Source organism: Pipra filicauda, unplaced genomic scaffold (assembly GCF_003945595.2).
Source record: "Pipra filicauda isolate LSUMZ 115617 unplaced genomic scaffold, ASM394559v2 scaffold11_size5308982_pilon, whole genome shotgun sequence".
Lineage (NCBI taxonomy): Eukaryota > Metazoa > Chordata > Aves > Passeriformes > Pipridae > Pipra > Pipra filicauda.
The window spans coordinates 2,064,556-2,090,730 of NW_024103652.1; the positions used below are offsets into that span (position 1 = coordinate 2,064,556).

The 26,175-nt window shown below is 38.3% G+C and overlaps 1 protein-coding gene across 5 annotated transcripts in view; it reads right to left on the bottom strand.

The window, feature by feature from the left end:
- HEATR5A (HEAT repeat containing 5A) overlaps positions 1 to 23,177 on the bottom strand; it is a 68,811-nt gene extending 45,634 nt beyond the window's left edge. For 2 of the 5 annotated variants that reach the window (XM_027720238.2, XM_027720194.2), the window contains exons 1-8: positions 23,071 to 23,177; positions 11,798 to 11,881; positions 10,035 to 10,289; positions 8,799 to 9,010; positions 5,271 to 5,379; positions 4,606 to 4,755; positions 4,171 to 4,342; positions 2,049 to 2,209 (exon numbers count right to left, since the gene is read on the bottom strand). In XM_027720238.2, coding sequence (XP_027576039.2) covers positions 2,049 to 2,209; positions 4,171 to 4,342; positions 4,606 to 4,755; positions 5,271 to 5,379; positions 8,799 to 9,010; positions 10,035 to 10,160 — 930 coding nt within the window. In that variant the 5' untranslated portion in view covers positions 10,161 to 10,289; positions 11,798 to 11,881; positions 23,071 to 23,177. Of the gene's footprint in view, positions 1 to 2,048; positions 2,210 to 4,170; positions 4,343 to 4,605; positions 4,756 to 5,270; positions 5,380 to 8,798; positions 9,011 to 10,034; positions 10,290 to 11,797; positions 11,882 to 13,292; positions 13,904 to 16,420; positions 16,859 to 22,772; positions 22,791 to 23,070 lie in introns of those variants that run through there. The other 3 variants (XM_039386455.1, XM_027720204.2, XM_027720219.2) reach the window with 3 other exon arrangements.
- Between the last annotated feature and the right edge of the window lie 2,998 nt (positions 23,178 to 26,175).

Below are 26,175 nucleotides of genomic sequence, written 5' to 3' on the forward strand. Positions count from 1 at the left end.
TATTTAAAATTCTGAACATGCAACCCAAATTTAATGTACGAATGCATTTTAAGAACTACAATATTACAAAACTATAACTCATAACCTGGAGATAATTTTGTTATTAAAGGGTTTGAATCAGGGAATATTTGCAGCCCCCAAGCACTGTTCCTCAACTCAATGAATTTTAATTGTTTGCCTTGCAAACCATAAAAAAGATAAAAACCATAAAAAGACTATGTTTATCACAACAAGGAGAAAGAATGCAGAATCACTTTACAAATCTAATCACCACAAGACCATTTATTTTGCCACATAATAAGCTCCCCCACAATTGCCTTCCATGTGCATGTGTTGGATTCTTTTAATGAATAGATCAAGAGAAGGGAATACAAAAAATGAGAATATGCAAATGAACACACAAAATTCCTCATAAGAAACTTCACTACTACTAATATCAATCAATTTCTGTATTTGCCTCACACATACTTTGTCTTGTGTCAAAGTATGTCAAAGTGTTAATAAATTAACAACAAATTTATTCATGTAAAAGAAAGTGAACTACTCTGGACAGAGAAATTATACTATTAGATCCTGTTAGAGCTAATCGCTCTTGACAAATACTACTTATGTTCATAATGCACCAGTACATTATCCTGGTTTTACAGATTTGAAAACTGAGGAATTTCACACGATAAAGACTGTCTTGAACAAATATAAAATCTTCTATATGTAAGAAATCATCTTCAGTGACCTTCTTATTTTTAAATTCATAATGAGCTGAAACTCACTAATTAATACATTTAATAACTGCAAGTGTTTTCTACTTATAAGCACTGATAAATACATAATTTCTCAAGTTTTTCTTATAGAATCATTGCACTATTTAAACTGTTCTGGTAGTTAGAGTGTGCCATCTAGCGCAGGTACTATTCAGTTAACATAGAAATGCATGAAAAAGGAGACAACTTCCAAAAACCAGTAAAAATAGTCAAAACATTGAATTGAAATATCCGCTCCTGGAAAACTAATAAAACCACCATGCATACAGAACACCCTAGGAGTCTGGCATGCATTTTCTAGGCAAATAGCTGTCAAGGTATTATTGTTCCCCAGCTTTTCTGTCTCTCTGCCAGAAGTTAATGCTTCCACTCAGCATGACCTGAGTACAGACGACAATTTGTGAGCACCTTCTAGCTGTTTCAGTGCAAAGTGTGGCAGCTTGTATCAGTAATTGAAGCTAATTTAAAGATTTTTTTTTTTTGCACTGCAGAAGTTGATATGTACTAAAAAACTGCCTTACTGGCAAAGTGGATTATCATATAGCTGTGGAACTGTAATACTAAAATAATCACAGCTGTTTGATACGTAAATGTTCATCATGACCTATAGTCTTGATTCACAGTTTTCACATTTGAGTATCCATGTCTTAGAATGTTTACTTTTAAGATAATATTTACAGGATGAAGCCAACCTGATATTATCTGAAAAATTTATACAATTTTTACCACCATGCACTATATGGTCTGATTTCACTCCCATTCAGTTAACAAGATTCTATCCTTTGAGCATCCTAGAACACAGCAAAACAGATGGTGGGGTTTTTCCACTAAATTCTGTTTTCCTTAGTTTTCATGCACTTCCTCAAAGCAGAATAATTTTTTCAAAACTGGACTTGGAATGTCCCTATACAGAAGGAAGCTATTCCAAGTTCAAAGATTTATTGTAACGTCTCCCTTTAATTTTTAGACATAAGGTATTAAATTTTAAATTAAAAATTCAAGGATTTTAATTATATCACTCCTTTGAAATTCCTATCACATGAAGCTTTCACAAGTAATACATATTTAACTTTTAAAATTTCAAACTATCAGGCAAACAATAAGCAAGATCAGAAATCTTTTTTTTTTTTCTTTCTAATATAACTCAAGATGTAAATCCTTATTTTAAAGTACATACATTTCATCACAGATACAAAAAAGGATGAAGAAAGGAGAAATATATGCAGAGCAAAACAGTTATACAAATGTTTAGCAATCTCAGAAAACCATAACTAACGTAAACCAAACCTGGGTGATTCCAACTCTAACATCTCTGCTGACCGAACTGGTCCCCTTCAACATATCGCCACTGGCTCGTAGAAATCCACAACTTCCACGCAGAAATCCAGTTCCCAATAGCTCCATCACTTCTTCCAAAGAGATTCTGCGGAAGTTCTGCTTGGTGGACACTAAGAATAGATGTAAATCTTTAGAGGAATAGCTCTAAAATCTTGCTACCTTTTAGAGTGGAGAGGTTCAACTCTCATTGTGTTAGAAAAAATAATTTGCATAAGTTCAGTAGCACAATCAAATCCAAATACAGTTTAACTTCATAACAGAAACTAAGATATTTTAGGACTCAGTGATCCAGCAAACCACAACATTTATCAAGTTTTTCTCCTTTAGCTACCTTTAAATAGTCTAAGCCATTGTATGCCCACTTATATTTACCCACCCTCAGTATTTACCATCTATGCTCCCTCTGCAGAAAGGTCTGTGTGATCTACTCCTACCACTCAAAGTTTCATGGAAGTCCTGACTAACATATTCCAGCTTTCCACTGAAGACAACCTCTATTCCAAAATTCAGAGGGGCGGATTCCCTTTCTGCTACGCTTAGCCAGGTAAGGGTACAAATACAGGTTCTCTTACAAACAAAAGCAACTCATCTTGGCATTAAGATAGCTCTTTGAAAGAATGAGAATAACAAAAACAGCTAGGAAAATTATTTATCCCAATTCCTATTCCATTGCTTTATTTCTTTACTGAAAGTTCATTTAAAATAAATACTGGGACATGTCTGCAAACAGCATGATGACAGCACACAACACAAACTAAGTGACCTAAAATTTTCACTGCATTTTTCATTATCTTGAAAGCATTGAAATGGGAAAAGAATGAGAGGATTCAAGATGATTATGTCCAGAAAAAAAAAGTAAACAACTCAATATCAGCATGTCATCAGATACAATACATAAACTTCAAGACTATGAACTCCTTCATTTGCTCCCTCCACCTCTCCCCCCAGCCCCTTCTAGTCCCCACCTAGCTTCTGTCTCACTTAGTTGTAACTTCTTTTTAACTAAAAATAACTCCAATAAGGACAAAACTCCTTGAAACAGCCAATGAAATAATTTATAAGCTTCTTATATAACTTTACCTTAGTACTTTAGAAATAACAACTACGTTTCTTACAAAGATTAAAGAAAACCACTGAATCTACAAAGAGGTCAGAATATTATTTTTTTTTACTTTATTGAGAAAAAATAAGTGCTGTTTTCTGTAACACAATAATACTCTCCAAAAGATTCTTAGGAAAATACTTTATAAATCAAGACTTCAGACTCTACAAAGCAAATATACAGCCTCAAGTATTCTGAAAGACAGTCAGTTGGGCTTAAAGGCATGTGATTTTGTCATTTGCTGCTTATTGCACTGAAGGTTTACTCTGATGCCATTAAAAGCAGAACAATCAGTCTGAATCACACTTATTCTGCATCCTGTTATATTTTGCTTAGATTATAGTTAGATACTTAGCTTTGGGCTTCTCAGATTGGACTAAAACCACCTAGTCTGAATGACACCAAATATTAGAGATGTTAACTTTGTGCTAGGATGCTTCAGTTAGCTCAAGTACTGTCTGTCAGCAAAAACTGCTACATGGTTGTTATATGAACAAAACTGCATGCTAATTTCTGCTTCTGATCATATTAGTACTGCTGGACAATCTCGATGTGATATTGATTAGTGCAGAAAAATAGCTTGAAGGTATCCTTAACTTTTTCGTTTGACACAGAGACACTGCCTCAAATCTTGGTTCTTTCTACACTGCTTAAATTAATCTTGCCTTTAAATTCCTCAGGTTACTAATTTCTCTCCACAGAATAACAATCTTATAATAGAGAAAAATAGTTTTACCAAATACTTCTCCTTGTTTATTTTTTTATAAATAAATAAATATATATATATCCCACCAAAAGCATAGCACTTCAGAAGAAAAAAGTTACAGAAAAGACCAAACCAGAGACATGAACAGCCAGATGAAGCTTTAATTGTGATTTTTACTTCAGGCTTCAATAGAATTTGAGAATTTCTTATCGTCTAACAAATTTTTACAGGTGAGGACTCAGCAAATAAAGTATATACTTTACCTCTTGTCTGCTTAGACGTTAGAGCTCTAGCCAATACTGTGCCTAAAAGTTTTGAAACTGCTAATCGTACATCATAATTGGAACCTTCAAAGGATTTAAAACATAAGGTCACAACACTATCCAGGTCTGTAGTCCACATAAATACTGCTTCATCCTGAAGTTCAAGAAGACACTAGACAAAAAAAAGGGAAATAAAAGTGTTTCAACACGGGAAAGTAGTCAGTAAAAATTTTAATTTGGTACAGAATACACAGAGTTCTTCCTAACAAAATAAGCATGTCGCCTCATACTAAAATTACTTGTTTTTTGCTGCCAAGGTAATATTAAAGAAATAAAGATAAGTAAACAATGTATTTACTGCTGTGTTCATCACCCATTAAAACAGAATTTTATTTAGGGAGTCACTTAATAAAAACAGCTATTAGAGTGGTTTACCTTTGCAGCAGCACAGCGGACTGCCATGGATCGATCTGTCAAACACGATCGGGCAGCTTTGTAAACATCTCTGTGACAGGGGATAGCAGCAGCTCCTAAACCATTTAATATATTTTGCAAACTAAGCATGATTTCATAACGACCTTGAGACTGAAAAATGAAAATGAGAAATGTTAAAATTTTGTAACCCTAAGATCCTTGGAAATACAAAATGCCAATTACTGAAATAGGCAAACAGTGGTTGGGTCTTTTAGACTTTTGGAGATCTGTTTATGCTGAAGCAAGTTAAAGCAGATAACTTGCCTTAAAACTCTATAAGCAAATGAAAACAGTAATTCTATGTTCCATTGAAAAATACTAAATAGAAGAACAAAACTCAAAACAAAGTATGAGCTATACCAAAAAGGTTCTCATTAATAACGCAATTAAATTTTCTAATTTTCATGAAATCAGATTGAAAAAAGCTACAATCCATCATTTTTTAGTCATTATCCATTAACTCGTTATTACTTCTTTGGAATTTAGACACTGATTTTTATCTGATTTTCCATAATTTTTTTTCATAAATTGGTATCATGCATTTTTTTCTTACTCATTGGTCCAGCTACCAACAGTAAACATCCTGTTATTTTTCCAATCATTTTTTAAACATGCTGTTCCAATACCTCTGCATTCTTCATTGCTTTAAGCACATTCCCAACGGTGTCAGTAAAACTGTTTCCCAAAATTCTTCCCAATTTTTTGTATAAATAGCCCAAGCATACCACCGCAGCACTAAAACAAAAGCAAATCCAAAGACGTGTGAAAATGGATGCAGTAAGAGATGAAAGGGATTAAGAGACTAACATAATCAACGGGCAAACAGCAAAATAACTGAACAGAACGTCCCAAAAACATAAATGGATTATGAATAGGGAAAAAAAATGGTCTGTGTGTGGCACATACCCTCTACGAGAAATGCAGATACAAGGGTTGGGAAAATAACTTGCACAATACAAGAATTCAGGTAAATACAATCTTCTAATAAATTTTAAAACAGGAATAGGGCTTCCATATCCACTTTTAAAACTTATCTAATTTTTTACCAAGCATGCTCTGTGTCATGCAGTCTATGGCACTGTGCTACAGCAGTCGCTGCCAGAAGTAGTCACACACAGGTTTACTTACAACTTGATGGCCAATAGTAGACTGCAAATGGTCTAGTAATTGCAATTGTGTCATTTATGTATAACAATACATAAGAAGGAAATAAAACTATAAACCCATGTCCTTTTCATCCTGGTGAAATATCTGACAGCTGGACTCTGTGTGCTCATTGGTCTCTCCATTAGCAAAAGAAAAAATTGCTAATATGGAGTAAAAAAAAAAAAAAAAAAGAAAGAAAGAGTTGCCTAATGAAAGAATGTTTTCCTTTGAATAATTACTTAAGGAAAACACTTTGCTTTTGTATTGACAGATCTATAAATTAAACCAATTAGTTTTATGACTACAAGGAAAAAAAGAAATTATCCCTTTAATCAGCTTTCAGCTCTTTGGCTTAACCTACTTAAATATGCAGACATTGCTCAGCATCCCCTTCAACAAAACAACATTTTGCTTATTCCCCAACTGCATTCAAGTTTCACATAAGTTACACAGTACAATAAGAAAAACAAAGCCTTCTTTCTCTCTTATCATACCAAAATACTATTTTCATTAAAAAAGCATTTTTCATTATTGCTTTTATTCAACTCAGTACACACCAACAGTTTGGATTATAATTTTGTTCATGGTGTGCCTGGGCATAAAATTACAGTTGTCCCATCTTACTACTAAATTGAGCATCTGAAGGTCACAGATACTTTAATTAACTTCAAGATTAAATAAAATCTATTTAATAATCTGAAGAAGGAATATTTAACAGACATATAAAAAACCCCAACCAAATAAACTACCTTATAACATCATGGTATAACCTGCAAACACTCTTAGAAGTTTGGCTGTACTGCCATGTACTGCTTCAGCGTCGCATGAAAGAGTCAATCAGTATTGAACAGTGATTTCTAGCAACAGAGTGACCATACTTGTTGATAGGTAACATCTAGTCAACTAAAGATGGGAATCTAGTTACTTCTGCACATCAACATTTAAGTTTTTATGAAAGTTCAAAGCATAGGACTGAGGAAGCTCTCGTACCTGCCTTCTAGGATTGCATCACGGCTCTAGTTGTCTATTTTCTTTTTCCACAAATGTTTCTTCACTAAGTCCAAACTGTACTAATTGTGGAGTTACTTTAACTGTCAAATTGTAAGCAACAGCCAGAAGTTTCCAAGGAAGCCTGTAAATTTTTACAAGTTTTGCAGGGAAAAGCCTCTCTGCCCCTGTTTCTGCCTCCCTAGCAGCACACCTCTATCTTCATACACATCTAAATTGTTTTCTCTTACATTTTGCCTTAACAATTGTACTTGGAGAGGCACCAACAAAAATCCAGAGCTAAGATACTCAAACGTGGTAAAATAGCACTGAGATAAGCTACAAAAGTTTGCAGACCAGGCAAATGCTTATAGTTTAAAAGCAGCCCTTGTCAATATTTCAAAAACTTCATCATTTAATTAATAAGTTGCATTCACACTGCATAACCTGTTTATCTGATTTGGTATTGTATTCATATCACACTGACTTTTAGTAGCAGATAAGCACCTAGCTAAGGTTATGTTTAAAGTGCTTGCCTAAAATATTTCCATCAAAGAAGAAAAGTAATAATTTATGAGATAAGAGAATGATTCACTGGAACTGTATTTAAAGGAGTTCCCGGGTGTATTAACATATTGTGAACACTGATGGTTAAGTGTTGCTACGAGACAGCATGGGCATGTATGCTAAATAAGGACAGATGGCAAACAAAGACAACACTTTAATCAAGATCAGGCAAAAAAAAGCAATTTTTCTACACTGAACACCAAGTATTTAATATATTTGCAACCGAAGATGAAAGATTTTACTCAGTAAACAGCTCTGTGGTTCCAATTATTTTTGTGTAGCCTCAGCCTCAGTGTCAGCTGTATCAGAAATACTTTTTCCAAAACTTTTTTGAATTAAACCATATTTTACCGTTACTTTTTTTGCCATCTCTTATTTCCTCTCCTCACTACTGCTTACATACCCAGGAGCATTCTGAACAATGCCACCTCTCTCTTTCTCCCCCAGTTACTCCTCTGCGTTCTGACTCTGGATATCTGCCATTACTGCTTTACTGCCAATGGACTCCATCATCCCTCCTTGCTATGCCGACATCCTCCCACTTCCCTCTGGCATATTGCAGCTGAAGCAAGGAAGACCTGCAGAGCTCTGTCCTACACTACAACTCAACTATAATGTTAATGGCATATCATAGTTGAGAATGTAGTATAGCGTAATTTATTCTGCAAGACTTAGACCCTTTATAGCAAACTTATTCTTAACTCAAAAGACTGCACAAGAGGTCACCTGGAACAAGAGGGAAACAAAAAAAATTATGGTATTGGAAAATACAACTGACTCCTTGCAAAATTTATTTTCAGAAATCTTTACTTGGGTTGTCAGAAACAAATTTAGCATGCAAAGTAAAGGAGGAAGACATATTCTGCTCTGCTTTCAATACCATATCATTAATGCACAATGACGTTTTACTATCTCTACCTTTACCTTTAATTTTCTTCATTATAGTCAAAGATGTGCATTGTTTCAGGAATGAAGGTTACTTACAACATTTCTGCACATAAAGATTTGGTTTCACATTCTGAGGTAACAGTTGATGTTTCTCTGTTCTGTCCGCTAGGCTTCAGGCGTTTAGTTACAAACATTTTTAACTATGTCCAGTTTCCCAACTGGATTAAGAAATGTAACTGTATTTTGTACCTGGAGTTGTACTTGTCTGTTTCACTGATCTTCTCAGCAATATTATTCCCTTCTCCTTGTTTTTCAAACAGCTGTGCCCTCATAACTCTGTTATCCATCGCTGGTATCTCCCCAGCCTGATTTTCAACTGTCTGGCTGGAGACCACCAATTCTCTTCTACTCTTTTGGTTCCTGATGCACACATACAATATCTAGCACTAGCACGACCTTTGTTTTATTATGTATCTTGTGGTAGTGAATTCAGATGCAGCTCACCATGTCAATCTGTCTCTCTTGTTATTACTGAATTTGAAGTTTGGGATTAAAAAAATACTTACAGTTTTGTAGGCAGATAACTTGGTGAGTCATCTTTACTCCGAATGAGTTCATTGCATTTGTCAATTGTTTGGTAAACAGAAAAAGTGTCCCCAGTGCTATAAATTACAGCTAAATTCTTGGCAAGAAGCCGTCTGGTAGGAGGTCCTGGTGAATTGTTTAATAAAGAAGTCAATTGTTCGACCAGTTTCTTCTGGTTTTCCCTTATATCAGCCTGGAAATAAAATCCGTAACCAGTTAAAATTCAGTTAAATTTAAAAGTCAGTTAAAGATAATTAACGTAAATTATCTTTACTTTTCATTATTGCCATTCTGATAATGACATTCTTAATTACAAATAAACATTTACTTCATTTTTATGCTTAAAGAAAAGACATTACAAGTATGTGACTATTTTATTCTTCTTCTTAAAAAGAACCCAATACGTTTTTCAGAGCTACTATTTCTAGTAGCATTGCAAGTGTATTTTCCTATGCAATTAATATACTTGTATCTTTCTAAAACAAAGTTTCCTTTTCTTGCTTTGCCTGCTTTAAAATAAAACAATTAATAGATATATAGTAATTTTAGTATCAAAGAAGAACTTTAGCCATGTTTCAAGAATCTCAGTATTAGAAAGGAAAGAACTTCCCTTAAAACAATCATCTAGTCTTAAATAAATTATTTTAATACTCTTTTAAAAAAAATAGTGTGGTACCATATTTCATTTACATATTTTCATCACAAATAAAACCACTTAAATACCGTTATTTTGGTCGGTTTAGTCTTATATATCTACACAATCAACTTAATATACTCTAAACAGTGAACTAATCAATTGGAGAGTTGGCTGGAAACAGGTCTTTTATCATTTGATTAGGAAAAAGTTAAAAAAAGAAGAGAAAGATGTTACTTTCTTGCTTGCTAGAGAACTATCAAATAATTGTGCAATGCCAGGTGGAAGCATGACTGACATTCTTCACAATGGGGCTGCAAAATCTTGCAGCAATAATATGAATTACAAATAATTAAAATTCCCTTCATTGGACAAGTGGCTCTGTCACTTGAAGGGCTGTGACCAAATTCTTGTAACATTTAGAAAGCTGCTGCTAACACTAAATATACTTTCATTGCTTGTAAATGAAAGACATGAGGCAAATGAATTTGAATACTGCTCTTTGGTTTTAAACAAAATAACAAAAAGACAGAAAGAAATAACTATATAATGTGATTTTCTTCTCAAATCTCATTGTACTTACTCTGCTAGTCACTGGTAAAAGTTTTTCCAAATACTGTAACCACTCAAAAATGAACTCTGCTTTTTGAAATCCACCAAGCTGGTTATACACTTCTTCATTAAGCAACAAACTGTGAGCTAACTCCATTCCTTGAAATTTTCCTCAAATCTCTCAAACACTGTGGAATGAAAAGAAAACCCAACAAACTACCGAAGCTGTGTTAATCAGTCAGGTTTTCTTCCTCATTAATATCTGATGAATCAGAAGTTTGAACAGCTAAACAGAAAAAGAAATAAAAAGTTAATAGAAAGTCAATGATCATATCATATTATATTTATGCTTGGTTTATTAAAATAAAATTTTCAAAGGAAAACAATATAAAAAATAAATTATAGCAGTTTTATGTAGCGATCTTTAGTAATACTTAAGTTTTTCATATGAGATAATGGTATTGATGTAATACGTCAGCTAAAGTTAAATATACTTCAGAATATATCAGGGGGGTTCTCACTGAACTTCTGATTTTCCTTCTCCTTGTTTTGCAAGAAGTGAAGTTTTCTAGTCCTTTATCATATATATTCCTGAAAGTAATGACCAACCCAAACATAATGACTTTGCTATCTAGAGCTAAGTGTAGCAATAGCTGCAACCTACACATAACAGACTCCTTTTAATTATATTCATAAATATAAATGTTAACATATTAATTCAAACACTTTAGGTATTCTCAATGCCAAGCAAGGCATAAAAAAATTCCAGAATTTCATCGCTGAACAAACCTCTAATACACTCTTTTTTTATGGGAAAAAACCTCAAAACCAAAAGAAAACACCCAAACCTGAAAAAAAAACCCTCAAAAACTTGACATCCAAAAAGAAGTTATGTTTTACTTATGTCTCTCAGACTATTTTTGGAATTTCTACGTTTAAATGCCATATAGTCTCAAAATACAAAATAGAATACTCTGCAGGCTTCACAAACAAAAATAGTCAGGGAGATTCTGGTTAAAATATGGTCAACTATATTTTAAACTCAAAAAAGCTATCCTTTTCAGAGGTCATTAAGACTGCTGAACACATTTTTTCCTATGTAGTAACAATATTATAGTGTAAAATGATCCGTCAAACTGTAAACAGCAATATAAAGCACTGGTAAATAATTCAGTACTCAGGTTGTCATCAAATGCACAGCAGAAAGCTACCTTTACTATTTTCTATGCATTTTTAGGTAAAAGTAACTCACAGAGAAAATTAGTCATATTATATTTACTGTAGTGAACTGTCACTTCAAATCTACCTGAAATACCAAGCCACTTGAAAAGGTACCACACTATAAAATGATGTGCAGATATAAATACACATAACACATTATACTTATATAATATACATATATTACATATTATATACATTATACATATATATACATATTTTATCTAACTAGGTACACAGAAGTTCATAATTTACCAGTTATGTCGCTCCTAGAACACTCACGGAATTTAGCTCTATCCTCACATTTTTTGCAACATACAAAAAAAAGTAGGATTACATATTTCACTGAGTATTTGAGTGGAGTCTCATCACTACTCAGCATGAAAATTACAGGTACAGGTCACAAATACGTCTTTTTTTCCCTCACCTAAGGCATGTCCAATGTCTACCATCTCTAAACCACCTACTACCACAGTAACTTATCCATTTAACACACGCAGCTCAGGATTAACTCATAGCTGTTTTTCCCAACTGAAAAGATCACAGTTTGTAACCAGACATGGGCACTTAACTTACCTAGAAGATAATTTCTCCTCATTGTAAAAACTATCTCTCTGCTGCTTCAGGTTTTTGGATAAAGGATGTTAAGAACTTGATTTCCTAGGAAAATAATTAATACAAAGATCAACTTTAGGAAAGAAAACACATGAGATACAAGTGTAGCTTCTACAGAAAACAAGAATTCCAAAGTCTTGCAATCCTGAAAATTTGTATTAAGTGATAGCTCACCAAAAAAGACTGGAGCTCCATAAATATTATTAGCTCTCTATATGTTACATTTAAATTGGGCAGACGCACCATGCAATTGGATTCATTTAACTACTGAAACTGCCTTTGTTATTTGCTTTGTTAACTTAGTTTAATTCTAAACCATAAAAAAAGTAAGTTCAAACAGCATAATACAAGAGTATTTCAGTGCTTTTGTAAGATCTACATTACTTCAATATATCTAAAAAAGTAGAGGTGCAAAATATTCACTATATTAGTCTGGAATGCTATAATAAATAGCCATAAACAGCACGATAGCATTCAAGTCAAAACCAACAACCAGCAGAGCTGGCATAGGTGATTCATGTGTTCTGAAAAATTCATGTACAATACTATGGATACAAGACATGAGGATTATCAATCCATTCTCCTAGCTCCTAGATATAGTTTTAATGTAAGAACCCATGGGCAACACATTTCCTTTTAAAACTCATTCAACTTGAACTTATTCTGGCAGGACATGAAATAGAGGTTGAATGTGAATACTTTATTTAAAAACTATTCACTTTTTAATCAGTCTTCAAATGACTGATGTTGAAAACAAATCAAAAGTGTATGTAGATTTCAGAATAATTCAAACTTCTTTCATCCTGGTGAACCAGTGTTCAGCCTGCTGAAGAGAAGGTCCAAGAGGACCTTAAGAAATGCCTTCACAAGGGAAGATTATCAAGCAGATGAAGACAGGATCTTTATTGAGGTGTATGGGAGGGAATAATATAAAAGTGGCATAATTAAAACAAGGAAGCTTCCATCTTGATAGAAGAAAAAAGATTTTCACTGTAAGGATTATCAGCCACTGGGATTGGTGATGACAGGTTGCAGAATCTGCACCCTCAGGGGTTTCTAGCACTTGACTGGACAAAGCCATCTGAAGCTATTATTGTAACTTGTTTCTAAATGAAGACGGTTCAATTGTATAAACATGTGTCGTGGGTTGAGGTGGCTGGGTTTTTGGTAGCGGGGGGCTACATAGGGTGGCTTCGGTAAGAAGCTGCTAGAAGTTTCCCCCATCAAGTAAGCCAAGGATAGCTGGCTACAGGAGGGACTTCCTGCCGCTGGCCAAGGCCGAGCCAATTAGGAGCAATAGTAACGTCTCTGTGACAAAATATTTAAGAACAAGTTTGTTGCGCGAAGAATTTTCGAGCCCGGGGAGAGCTGACCAAAGCTCCTGGGCAGTCCCGCGGCCTCCCCCGCTGCAGGGGGGGAGGTGGTGGCAGCCCAGCCCGGGCCTCTTGGCACCTACCCCGGAGCAGGCAGTGGTGCCCCGGCCGAGCCACCTGTGCTGCTCTCGGCAGTGCCGGCCGAGCTGAGCAGCGGCCCCTGCAAAGGGGCGGTCAGGGCTGGGGCCAGGGTGTGTGGCCCCACGGAGAGTCCTCGCAGCGCCCCGGGTCCGCCTCGCGAGCAGCCCGTGCTGGAGCCCGTCCTGCCCGAGGAGCCAAACAGCACTGACAGCACCAAAGCCTCCAAGGCAAACTGCGAGGGGTGGAGGGGGGGTGCCCCGCGGGCTAGGCCAGGGCAGCAGAGTGGCCCCTGCCAGCGGGCACTGTCCTCCCTTCCCCCCTGGCTGAGTCGAGCCAGGCTGGGCCAGGGCAGCCCGCTGCGGTGCAGCCGAGCCCATGCTGGAGCAGATGGATGCATGGAAGAAGGCCATTACTCCCCATGTAAGGCCCAGGATGGAGTGGAGTCCTTCAAGAGACTTGTGGCTCCACGCCGGAGCAGGTTATTCCCAGGTAGGACTCATGGCCCTGTGGGGGATCCACATCGGTACAGCTCACCCTATGAAGGACCATTGGGGTGAAGAGACCCCCCCCTGCACCCCATGGAGAAGTGACCCTCGGGACAGTAGATATGGAAGAACTACTGCCTGAGGGGTGGAACCACGTTGGAGGGGTCCATCAAGGACTGTTACCTGTGGGAGGGACCCCACAGAGCAGGGGAATGACTCAGAGCTGTGGCCCCCCCATAACCTGTGGTGAGGACCGTGGTGGAGCAGGCTGTCCCCCTGTAGCCCATGGAAGAGTGACCTACAGGAGAGCAGATTTGGAAGACCTGTTGCCCGAGGGGTGGACTTGTCTCCCTGCACTGCTGCAGGGGGAGGAGGGAGAACATGGAAGGAAGGAGGGGTGAGTGGAAAGTGTATTTAAGACTATTTTATTTCTCACTCTTTAGATCTTATCCTGTTAGTAATAAATTTTAGTATTAACCCCACATTGAGTCTGTTTTGCCTGTGTGACCTCTCCCAGCTCAGAGTGACTTTAGTGGGTGCCTAGAATCCGGCCAAGGTCAACCCACGACAACACGTTTGCAAAAATAATCTAGATTTATTTATTTTTTAGTTTAAATTAAAGAAAGAAAAACTGTTACGGTATAGTTGCTGATCTTTACAATGAACCCCTGCTAACAAGGTCAGAAAGGCTAGCATTTCTCACAAGAGAACTATGAGTACTAAATTACAAAGGCTCACTGTTTATTATGCAAGATTTAGTTTTGTAGACACAAAACTGGACATGCAGCAAAAAGAAAAATTTTTAAAAAATCACAGAGCTGATCTGGTCAACAAGCAAACCTTGGTTCCATGAAACTGCATACAAAGCAGTATAACCCCTATTCCATGCAAAAAACTTATCCCTAACACTGACTGAGACTCCCTCTAACAAGAGTAAGTCTGCACACCAGGGACACTGATGAAGCTTCAAAAGTAACAATAAAAAAAAGGGCATATGCATGCAAACTTGTGAGAAGAAAGCCAAGAATGTGGGAAATTAAGTTTTACTTATTTTTATTGGTTTTGCAGCCAGAGCAGAGAACAATGCAGAAGGCAGACTGCTTACAAGCCTATGTAAAGCAGAACACAAGCACAGAACACAGGGATGAACTACATTTGATTAATAATAAATATGTCCTTGTTATGTATGCAAGATGTTACCAGGCAATTTCTAAGTGCAGAAGAAAACATCAAACCAAAACACACACTGTCCAGACATGGGTGGGACTGTGCCCAGCTCAGAGGCAAGGCACAGCCACGCAGGGGGCCAGGCAAGCACGGTGGAAGACTGAATGTCACGTCAGCCACTGCAGCTTTTTGAACGTCATCACATGCCAATGAATCGATGCGAGTGCAACCTAAGCATGTAAAGATGCATCTATATTTACATGAAACTCATGTTTAGAAATGTTGAATTATTTGATAGTGCCTTTCCCCTGGTGTTACAATTTTGATGCTTCTCAATCTGAAAAAAGAAATCTGGAAAAAAGTGTGAAATTTATTTGAATGAGATGTATACTATGCCATCAACCAAAATGAAAAGGTATACATGGCTGATAAAATCTTCATTTGCCAACTAGCATGAAGCACCATGCTTTTGGTTTTGTCTTTAGGTAACTGAAGAAATTACAAGAATTACTTTACCATCGGTGCTACAAGAACAGATCAATCAAAAATCCCTCTTTTTTCCTATGGTGTAGGTTTATTTTGCATTTACAGTATGCAACAAAACTGTCAGAAAGATTTACTGGACAAGGTAGAAGGTGTTCCTACTTATTACTGATGAAAATTTTTTTCATTTATTGATGGAAAATTTGGCAAGCAGGATTGTTCAAGACTGGTCAGAAAAGAGCTCAGAAAAGCTCTTAGAACAACCTCTAAACAGAATGTCACCCTGTAAATTGAAAGAATATAGGGTGAGTCAAGTATTAAAAGGTAAAAACACTTCAGTTTCTGAAGTTCCTGACAGACCACAGTGAGAAAAGAGGGACCTGTAGTCTTCTTTAAATACAGGGTGACTCATCCAGGATAAGACTGATCTGAGTAACTGCCTTTAGCAACCATCTTTCAAATACGAGAACCAACGGATTAGCCATGACAAAATTATAACAGACTAAAAAAAACCAAACAGATCTATTATGTTTATCAAGTTCATTCTGAGCTAGGTAATCTCCTCAGGTTTTAAAATCTGAGGTGAGCAGACCATAGACTGCTGTATTTCTTTCACATGGACATCTAAGACAAAAACTAATCATCACGGCTAGGCTTCAAGAACAAAGATTTGGGGAGGGCTCTACCCACACTTGCTACAAGTGTGCTGGTGGCTAAAAGGGCCAACACAAGATAGAACAAAAACTAATACACAACCAGTGAAAAGCTATAAGCAATAGTGGCAATAATTTTTACTTTCCCCCTTTCTTCCACCTCATAGCATATCTTGCATATATATAAAAAAAATAAAAAGCAAAAAAAAAAAGGTAATCTGCAACAAAGCAAACTCCTAACTGATCTCTCACTAAAAGAAAGCTTTTAAATTATGACTCATTATTTCAAAGAAGAGCAACACAAGTAATGGAAACTACCACACAGATCAAGTATGTACTTACAAATTTATTTTCTTTCAAGACTTTTCATATTTGATCTCTCACTGTTCCAGCAGTTTGTCTCTTTTCCAGGAACAAGTGCTCAAACAGAAATCAGATCAACCTCAGCTCTGTAGGTATGACACACAGGATCTAATGTACAATCTAAACAAGGGTCCAAGTCCTTTACATCTACTATGCAGTGAAGAAAATAAAGTGTCATTTATCTTAATAATTATTTATATTTTTCTAGTTTCAGTATTAACATAATTCTGCATTAAATCTGACCTAAAGCATAATCACAGAATTACAGAATCAATTAGATTGGAAAAGAATTCTGAGATAAAGTCCAACCTTTGACCAAGCACCAACACATTAACTAGACTATGGCACCCAGTGCCACATCCAGTCTTTCCCTCCACACCTCCAGAGACGGTGACTCCACCACCTCCCTTGGCAGTCTATTCCAATGTCTAATCATCCTTTCTCTGAAGAAATTCCTCCTAATATCCAACCTAAACCTTCCCTGGCACAGCTTAAGACTGACTGTGTCCTCCTGTCACTGGTCGCCCAGGAGAAGAGGCTGACCCCCACCTGGCTACAACCTCCTTTCAGGTAGTTGTAGAGAGCAACAGGGTCTCCCCTGAGCCTCCTCTTCTCCAAGTTAAACAGCCCCAGATCCCTCAGCTGCTCCCCACAGGTGACAATTTGAAGCATGGCACAGCTCAGGAGCTCACTGATATATCTGTGGATTCTAGCAGAGAAGTAAATGCATATTATGCTTCTAAGAAATTATCACTGTTACTCATTGCCAGTAATGAGTAACAGTAAAAAAAGAGTAATGAATAACTGTAGTGAGTAAGATCAAAAACGACCAGTAATAATAACCAGTGTTTTCATAACAGCTGCCATCGGGCTCACTATACAATCAACACCATAACCATCCCACTGCTGAAAAACAGAGCTGAAGCACATTCATTAGCTTCAAGCTGTCCCTCACTGCACCGCAGCAGTATTTTAACTGACTTCAAATTCATGGTTTTTTCCTCAGAAAGCAAGATTTTTATCATCTATCTAACAAGTGAACTAATACATTCCAGAGAAAGCCTTCTAGCCTGACACATTTAGTTGTAGCCATTAACAGCTCAGATCAATGTTACTCCTGCAGCACTGTTTTAAAAGTTTAATGGGATGATCATTACCAATGTATCTGAGCTGACTGCAGGGGAGACATCGATGCTCAAGTCTATGTTAAGCCCTCGGACATACCCGTTTAGAGTGTCTTCCAAACATAAACAAAACTCCTGCCCAGCCCCCTTGGACTTACTTCTCACAAGAGAAACCGAGTATGATGGTCTTTGCCAGCTGGGCAGAAAAACCTTAAAGAACCAGCCAAATTCAGCTACTAATGAATGAAACATAGACCAAAATCCAATAGTTACAGTTTGTTGTTTATACTAGTAGGCAAACAGAAAGAGGCATTGAGGCCTGGAGAAGGCAAAAAGTGCAGGATGAAACTCCCAGCTACTTCAAGTGGGAGACCTGATGGCCCAGGAAATTAAGAATTTAGTTATCTTTAGCTGTAATCTAGCTAGAATTTATAGCTCACAGAAATAATCTGCTTCAAATCAACAACAATGATAGAATCTTAGTAATTTCCTAAGGAATAAAAAAGAACTAAAATTCCAGCTTAGATGAGCTTGGAGTTTAGATACTGGAAATGGATTGAAGTGAGAACATTCAAGAGATAAAGGTGTTTATTATTACTGGAAAGACCAGGCAGCCTTTGTTTACTTTTTGACTTATACAAACTATCATCAACTAACTCACAGAAGCAAAGTCTGCCTCACAATCTTCAGTTAGAGTAGGCAAAGCTAAATAGAAGTGTCAGTGCATGTCAGTACTTCCAAATCTTTTGTGTGGCAGGATCCTCAGCATTCAGCTAACTTTTGCCTTCTTTATATATACACAAGCCTTAGCCTTAAACTTTATGCTCCACAGAGCTACATGAAGCAATAGCAGGTAACTGCTGTTCCCAATTTAACATTGAGCCTTCTGTACATATTTTATGTTCAGCAGTGCTAATCACTCTTGGCCTCTCATTTGACTGAAAAAAACCCTGGGAATTTCGTGTGCCCTTTCACCGCTTTCTTGTATGCATTTTCAAAGAAACACACAAGCAAATGCAGAGCATTTTAGCACCAAGACATGAAGAGGAGGAGGGGAAAAAAGAGAAAGTTAACCCCCCTGAGAATTGTTTCTTTAGCAGAAGCATTGGTACATTTAATTGATTAAACCCTTGATGAGGAGGACAGTGAAGATTTTCTGAAACCAGAACCCAGTCTTTCAATGCATACACACTCATACTTGAATTTGTCACTGATTGGTCTCATCAATGTGGACCAAATTACTCCTTAGCATCAAAGTGATAAGTGCTTTTCACCCAAAATCAATATAGTGCCATTAAGAATGCCAGGTATTTAGCAGTGTTATGTTACATTGGTCAGCAGTAAGGAAAATTTGAAGCCAAACACAGAGAAGACGGGACCAACAGTCATGTTTGACAGCAGTTTGCAAGAACAGACCACAAGAGAAAGTCATCACAAGACTACAACTCAGAGGACATGGAAAAAGAACACCAGGCCACAGAGGAGATGGTCCGAAATATTAAGATCTTTAAATCAAGCAGAATTCTAACTCTTAATATCAGATTTTAAGTGCATTAGCATCTGAAAAACACACCAAATAAATCCCACAGTTGAGTACTCATATGTTTTATTGTATATTCTGTGTTAGAGACGGATTCAGTTCCACTCACATTAAATTATCTTCCTTTTTTTAAAAAAAACAAAACATCTACCCACTTGCATCACATGCTTATCCCAAAGAGCAAAAAGCACTGAAGAATCTGTCTAACTACAAGCAGAAAAAGTAAAGCTTATTGCAAAACCATCCACTTCCTCTAATTATTTGTGAAGATTTCAGACTAGGACAACTTCCATTTACATCATATTTTTGTATGCAATTATTCAGATTAGAAACATGATTCTGAAATCATAAATGTTGAACCAAGATCCTATTCTTTCAGGCTTTCTGCTGTGCTCTGGGTGAAGCAATTTGCCCCAGGACAGCTATGTATGTATCCTCTCATTGAAAATTTGGTAGCATTTATGCAGGTAGTCGTTAAAGTTACAAGCCAAGTGTATCCTCATATATTGCACCTCCCACATATGTAGGTCTTGCTGTGTTCACACAGTGTTTCAGGCTGTCCTAAAGAACAAATATCATGCAGCCCAAACAGAATTATTGTTAGCTTCTCAGCTACTTTCATCTGTGTTGCAAAACAAAGAGGCTGTTTTGTGAACCATGATGCTCATACAAAGTACTTGTTTACTCCCACAGGAACAGTTCCCAACGACTGATTTTCCTACCAAAATGCTATTATTGATTTCCAAGTTTCAGAGGAGTTGCCCTTTATCTGAAAAAGTAATAAAGCTCAAAGGCAACAAAGACCTAACAGAAATCTATCAGAATCCTTGCTCTGGACTTGCTGGTTTTAAAAATGTTCACACAAAGAATGTGACCACCCACAACCTTCATACATAACAGTGACACTTATAAGAACTACAACACAATATACATTTGCTGAAATGTGAAAGAAATGACAAGACAATGTCTTCTAAGAATGCTGAATGATTTCTGTGAAGTTTTGAGGACAAGGCTTGAGGGAAAATTAGAGAAAAATACCCTGAAAAAAAGTGCCTGGAAATGCAATAGCTATTTCAGCAACACAACATATTCAAGACATTTAAAAAAAAAATTTGGAAGACGTTTACTCATTGTGTTAAAAAGTATATACACTTTGCTTTCATGTTTCTTGTCATCACTTTAATTTTTATCTCCACATAAGAAGAATTATTCCAGGAAACCAAGAAGCAACAACATTCAGCTACTGAGAAATATAAGCCAGCCATTTCCTGAGCTCCACAGCAGCACTACTGGCACACTGTCCCCCCTAGCCCTCACAACTCTCTAATATTATTTAGGTTCATTTCTGAAAGTTTCAGCCAAGAGATAGACTTGGCTCCATTACAGGGACCTTAGAACATTATTTTATTTACAGGTAACCTGGCAAACCACATATAAATAATTAACCAATGCTTCTAATAGTCATAAAAATGGTATAATATCTGGAAGTTTGATACTGACAAAATGAGTTTAAAATATTCCCCCCCTCCCTAAAACTGGACTAACTAAACTTCGGAAAGCAATAACTAGCTTTTGTCTGATAAAAATTGATAGAATGCTTTGGGTTTATTTCTTTGCAGGTTTGAAAGCTGGTGTCATAGCAAAGCAAGTGCATGAAAAGCACAGAAGTATAAACATCCACCTAAATCCTACCAATAATTTCAATACATGTCTGAATGTAGTTTTATTCCTGAGAACACTGTAGACAATACTGTTTATCTAATATAGACAAAAATACATCAAACTGAGTATGCTGACAGGGTGGGGTGTGTTGTTGGTGGGGTTTTTTATCACAATGACAGCAGTTTCAGGAAATGAAATTATTTGTTAAAATGTTAAATTGACTTACACTAGGTGATATATATGCATATGGATTATCCAAAGTGTAGGTTGATTTTAGATACCAATTTTCCATTAAGGTAAATACTGAATCCAGTCTAGCTTAGCATTAAATTCAGCCAAAGGGATTTTTTGCTGAACATATCCTGAAATCTCAGAAAAGTATACTTATTTTTCCTGAAAAATTATTATAGCTATTACTATGACTAGACTTCAACTGCGCTGAAACACATCAACACACAAATTTAGCAGTAGGAGCCTCACAGATGCAGACTTTGCAGGAGACTTGTTTGGCAGATCAGAGGCCACTATCCAGGCATAAATTACTGACATACCTCAACGCAATTGTTCTTTCTCTAGGTATTTTACATGAATACCCAAAGTTTTCTTTCCCCAAAGAAAACTCCAAAACAGCTCAAAAAATATAACTGCATAAAAATTTCATGCCTTTTTGGTCTGCAATGTCGATACAGACATATTTTGTGTCTTTTTAAAGGTTCTGCTTCCTTAAAATCAGTAAAAACCACATTGGTAAAAACTGAATAGAACAAACATCCCACAATCTGAATATGTTTTTGTGAGAACATATTTCTAACCTCCTACCTCATTAGGATGTTCTGAATTTTAAAACAGACAATCATACTGCATTGATTAATAAAGTTTTTGATGTGTTGGGAAGTAGTCAGTCATGAAGTAGCCAGTAAGTTAGATATTTTACCAACTATAAAAACAATCCTATGTTCAATAATCAAGCACAAGTTTTCAGTGTATCGCTAGATTTAGCGTAACATCAAACTGGTTTCCTCCCCCCAACTCCATTTCATTGTGTCAAACAATCAGGAAAAGAAACCCAAACTCCATTCAGCACACAAGCAGAAGTAATCTATCTGCTGGGTCTCAATTGTTATTTCATACATGAGAGTATTACACATCATGTAGCAAAACACCAAAACATACAATATAGCTTGACTATTTCTGAAGACAGGGAAAATATTTCTGGCATGTGAGACTAAAATAAAAGTACAGTTCATGGCCAGAACTGCAAACACTTAATGCTACTAAATCGAAACCCAAACTTAAAGAATCACTACAAATAATAAATTAAAAATTCAAAATTTATCAAATTTCATTTAGAGAAACACAAAGCTGAACTGAACTTTTATCCGCCTTCCTCCTCTCCTATCATCCTTCCACCCATATCTCAAAAAACTTTCCTTTTCACTAAACTTACAACATCTGTTACTCTTTCCCTCATTCAAAAATGTCAACACTAATGCAACTTTACAGGTTTTCCATCCCTGGGCACGGTTTTTACCAGTTATACGATGCAAATTTCAAGTGCAAAAGCCTGCAAAAACATTTCTGCATACCAGAATGTCCAACACTGCTACTCCTCCCCTAAATATTATTAATTACCAAGATTTTTAAGAAAGTACAAAAAAGACCCTAAAATCACAGAACCTCGTTGAAAGTAAATGCCGAACCCGTCCCTGTAGCCTTAGGTTCTGTATCGCCCCGCACAGGGCAGACACCCACCCTCGCCCACCCCGGGCCGGCCGGCAGCGCTGCTCTGCCGCCGACCCCCGTGACACCCGGCCGGCACCAGCCCTGTGCCCGGCTTGCCGCTCCTCCCGCGGCGAGAAGACCCCTCTCCGCTCTCCGCTCCCCTCGCGGGGCTGAGACTCGCCCCGCAGCCCCGGGGACCGGGACGGGACGGGACGGGCTGTGCTGAGGGAGCGCGGGAGCCGCTCGGCCGCCGGCTTCAGAGGCGGCCGTGTGTGTCACCCACCGACCCACCCAGGCGGCTCGGGGGGTGATCGAGCACTTCTCAGGCGCAGGCCTCGGGCAGGCACAGCCCCGTAGAGAGCTACCGCCTCCGCTCGGCCCTGCTGCCCCTTCACACAGCCCCTCACGCCGCGCCGAGCCCGGGCATCCCCTCCCGCGGGCGGGGGGCTGGCACCGCGCTGCTCCGGGTCATCCCCGCCCTCACCCGGCGGCTCCGAGCCCTGCTCCGGGCGGCCGCCGGGGCTCTCCGCGCCCCCTGCCCCGGAGGCAGGACCGGCGACCTCTGCCCCCGCCCTCCCTACCTGCCGCCCGCTGCACCTCCTGGCTGCCCGCGGGGCTCCCGTGCCGCTCTGCGGGGCTCGGCTCCGTCCGCCCGCCCTCCTCCGGCACGGGGGGGCCGCGGGTCCTGCGCCCGAGCTGCCGCCGCCCGCCGGCGGGGAGGGGGGAGGAGAAGGAGGAGGAGATGGAGGGCGTCTCCGGTGCTCAGGGCTGTGCAATCGGGCCCGGAGCCATCGAGCGCCCGCGGCGGCGAGGAGGAGGGCGGGAGCGGCTCGGGGAGCGCGGGGCCCGGGGCGAGGTGCCGCGGTGCCGGGGGGCACAGAGACCCCGCCCCGAGGGCGCTCCGGGGCCCCGCAGCCGCCGGGGCGGTGAGCGGCGCTGCGCTAGCGGGGCACAGCCGGGAGCCAGCGCTCAGCGTTCTCCCACCGAAAACAGCAACAAAAAAAATCCCTCTCGGTGATATTTTTTTTAAAGTAGCTCGGCTGGCATTTTTGGGATTTGTACCTGACTTTTTTATAAGAGTCTACCATGGCTTCTGATTTCCACTCTACCCCACAGGCGTACTTTCTGGAGAGGGCACCTGGGCACTGCACAGGACAGTAACAGGAACAGCACCTTTATATTAAGCGCATGCATGTCAAACCCAACATTTGCAAAAGTTGTTACTCGAGTTTCATCTGTGTAGGCTCTGACCCCACATCGATATGGGATCCCAAGTCAAGGAGTCATTCTGTGTCTAAAGGACCAGGTCAGCTGGAGCTCCTGGTTTCTCCTACTGCATTAGGTAGTTCTTCCATGTGCTCCAACTGGAAAGGGTTGCTACATCATTGGAATGACTTCCACCCTTCCGAATTTTCATAAGCAAATTCATTGGTCATGGGAAAATTTCCATTGGAGGGATTTTCTTTACTGAAATCTGTGATCAAAGTTAAGTTCTGTCTTAATGAGAGGAACGTATGTGTCTCTCAACCATTTTTTAGTTTTAAAATAAACAAACAATAATCTTACTGTAGTTCTGCGTTCTCTGGGACTATTTTCTTTTAACTGGTGCAAACAGAATCACAGAATCATTAAGGTTGGAAAAGACCTCCAAGATCAAGTCCAACCTTTGATTGATCACCACCATGTCAACTAGACCATAGCACTAAGTTCCACGTCCAGTCGTTTCTTGAACAGCTCCAATGATAGTGACTACAGCACCTCTCTGAGCAGTCCATTCCAATGTTTAACAATCCCTTCCATGAAAAAATTCCTCCTGATGTCCAACCTGAACCTCCCCTGGCACAGCTTGAGACTATGTCCTCTCATCCTGTCACTAGTTGCCTGGAAGAAGCACCTTGCTACAGCCTCCTTTCAGGTAGTTGTAGAGAGGGAGCCATCGTGGGGAGGGAATAATGCCCAGGACACATAACCATACGAGCCAAAATTGTGTCTAACCCTTACATAAGCTTCTGCATTCATCTTCAAATAGATTCAACATATAAGGTATATATACAGTGGGATCCTCTGGGAACATCTGTATTCGGTTACGCAGATGATACTGCTGAGAAATATTTCAAGGAGTGTACGCAGAACTGCCTGATTACATTGTGCTATAGATGCCACGAGCTCCGGGCTGTGTTACCATATATGGACACTGGTTTCATTTTTACTAAACTGACTGTTATAAAAAAACATAAGCACTGATGCTTTTAAAAAAAATTCTGGCAATGGATGTGGTAATGAAGAATATATAAATGCCTCATACCTGAAGCAGGAAACTATTTACATATTATATTTCACAGAAATCAACTCTACGAACTCCTACTGGTGCAAAGGTGTTAACTCCTGGTATCAAAAATAACATACGCTCCCAGGAAAGAGCTATTTGCTAGGTTAACCTCATTTTGATCAGGAGATGAGTTGTTGCTACTCATAAAGATCTGCAATTCACTTGTGAGAAAGGTCAGCTGAACAATTTATATTCAAAGACTGTCGGTGTTATGACATTTTCCATAATGAACTCCAGAAAAACAAAGACTGCTCTGGCTTGCAGCCCTGAGGTAACAGAAAGACCTGGCAATATTTGTGAAGAATTGATCATGTTTAACCCAGAAACAATAAGCAACCCCAAATTTAGGATAATTTTTGGAATATTACTGCTGTTATCATCATTACTATGTCTTTTATTCGCTCTGTTATGGTAGCAGGTAGGGACCCATCCAAGATTAGTATCTCATAATGCTGAATGTTACATGAGCATAGAGCAAAACAAAATATCACTCATTAAGAAGTAAAGTCTTGCTCAGTTTTTCCTAAGCCTTATGTCTCCCAGCCCCCTCTGAACACATGATATCAGATCTAAGTAATGCTTTGTTAATGCTAAGCTGATATGATTCAATTGGAATAACAAAGGATATTAAATCAGGACACTCCTTCCATCTCTGGGTACATCAGCTTTAGGGTGACTTTGTGCCAGCAGTGTTTACATGAGGGTAAGAGTCTGTGTTTATTGAATTTATGGCTAACCTAGATTTTTATTATGATTTTTTTCCTAAATTGGTCAACAGAATGTTAACCATGCACTGATTCAAATTAATGTCTACTTCAGCAATTATGTATGCCATTTTTATTTTTCCCCTTTTCCATCTGAAATAAAAAAAATTATTGTCATGCAAGTTTACAGTACTTTGTTCTAAACCAGAAAAAAATAGGACAGTTAAATGTATTCGCCATGTATTAATTCAATTTTCCCTTTCCCCATTAGTCCTGACTGTACTTCAATAGCAAATTACTTAATAAAATAAGCAACTGGCAAATAATTGAAATGCACAAACCTACTGATTAGTCTTCTCATTAGTCTGTATTGCTGAAGTGGGGAGACAGCATGAATCAGTTCTGCTGTACAAATTCCAGACATAGTAGAATATCTATGCAGTCGCATACGCCTCTGAGCTAAATATTTTCTTTCTTTCAGCTTTATAATCCTCAATGACTCTAGAGGAAAAAAAAGAATGTATTCCTTTGAATTTAGTGTGACTGTCCATGCATGACTAAGAATCACAGGACTAGGGGCCTGATTTGAAGCAAATGTAACATCATCAACTAATTACATAGCAGAAAAAGCCAAATTCCATGATATTTTAAAA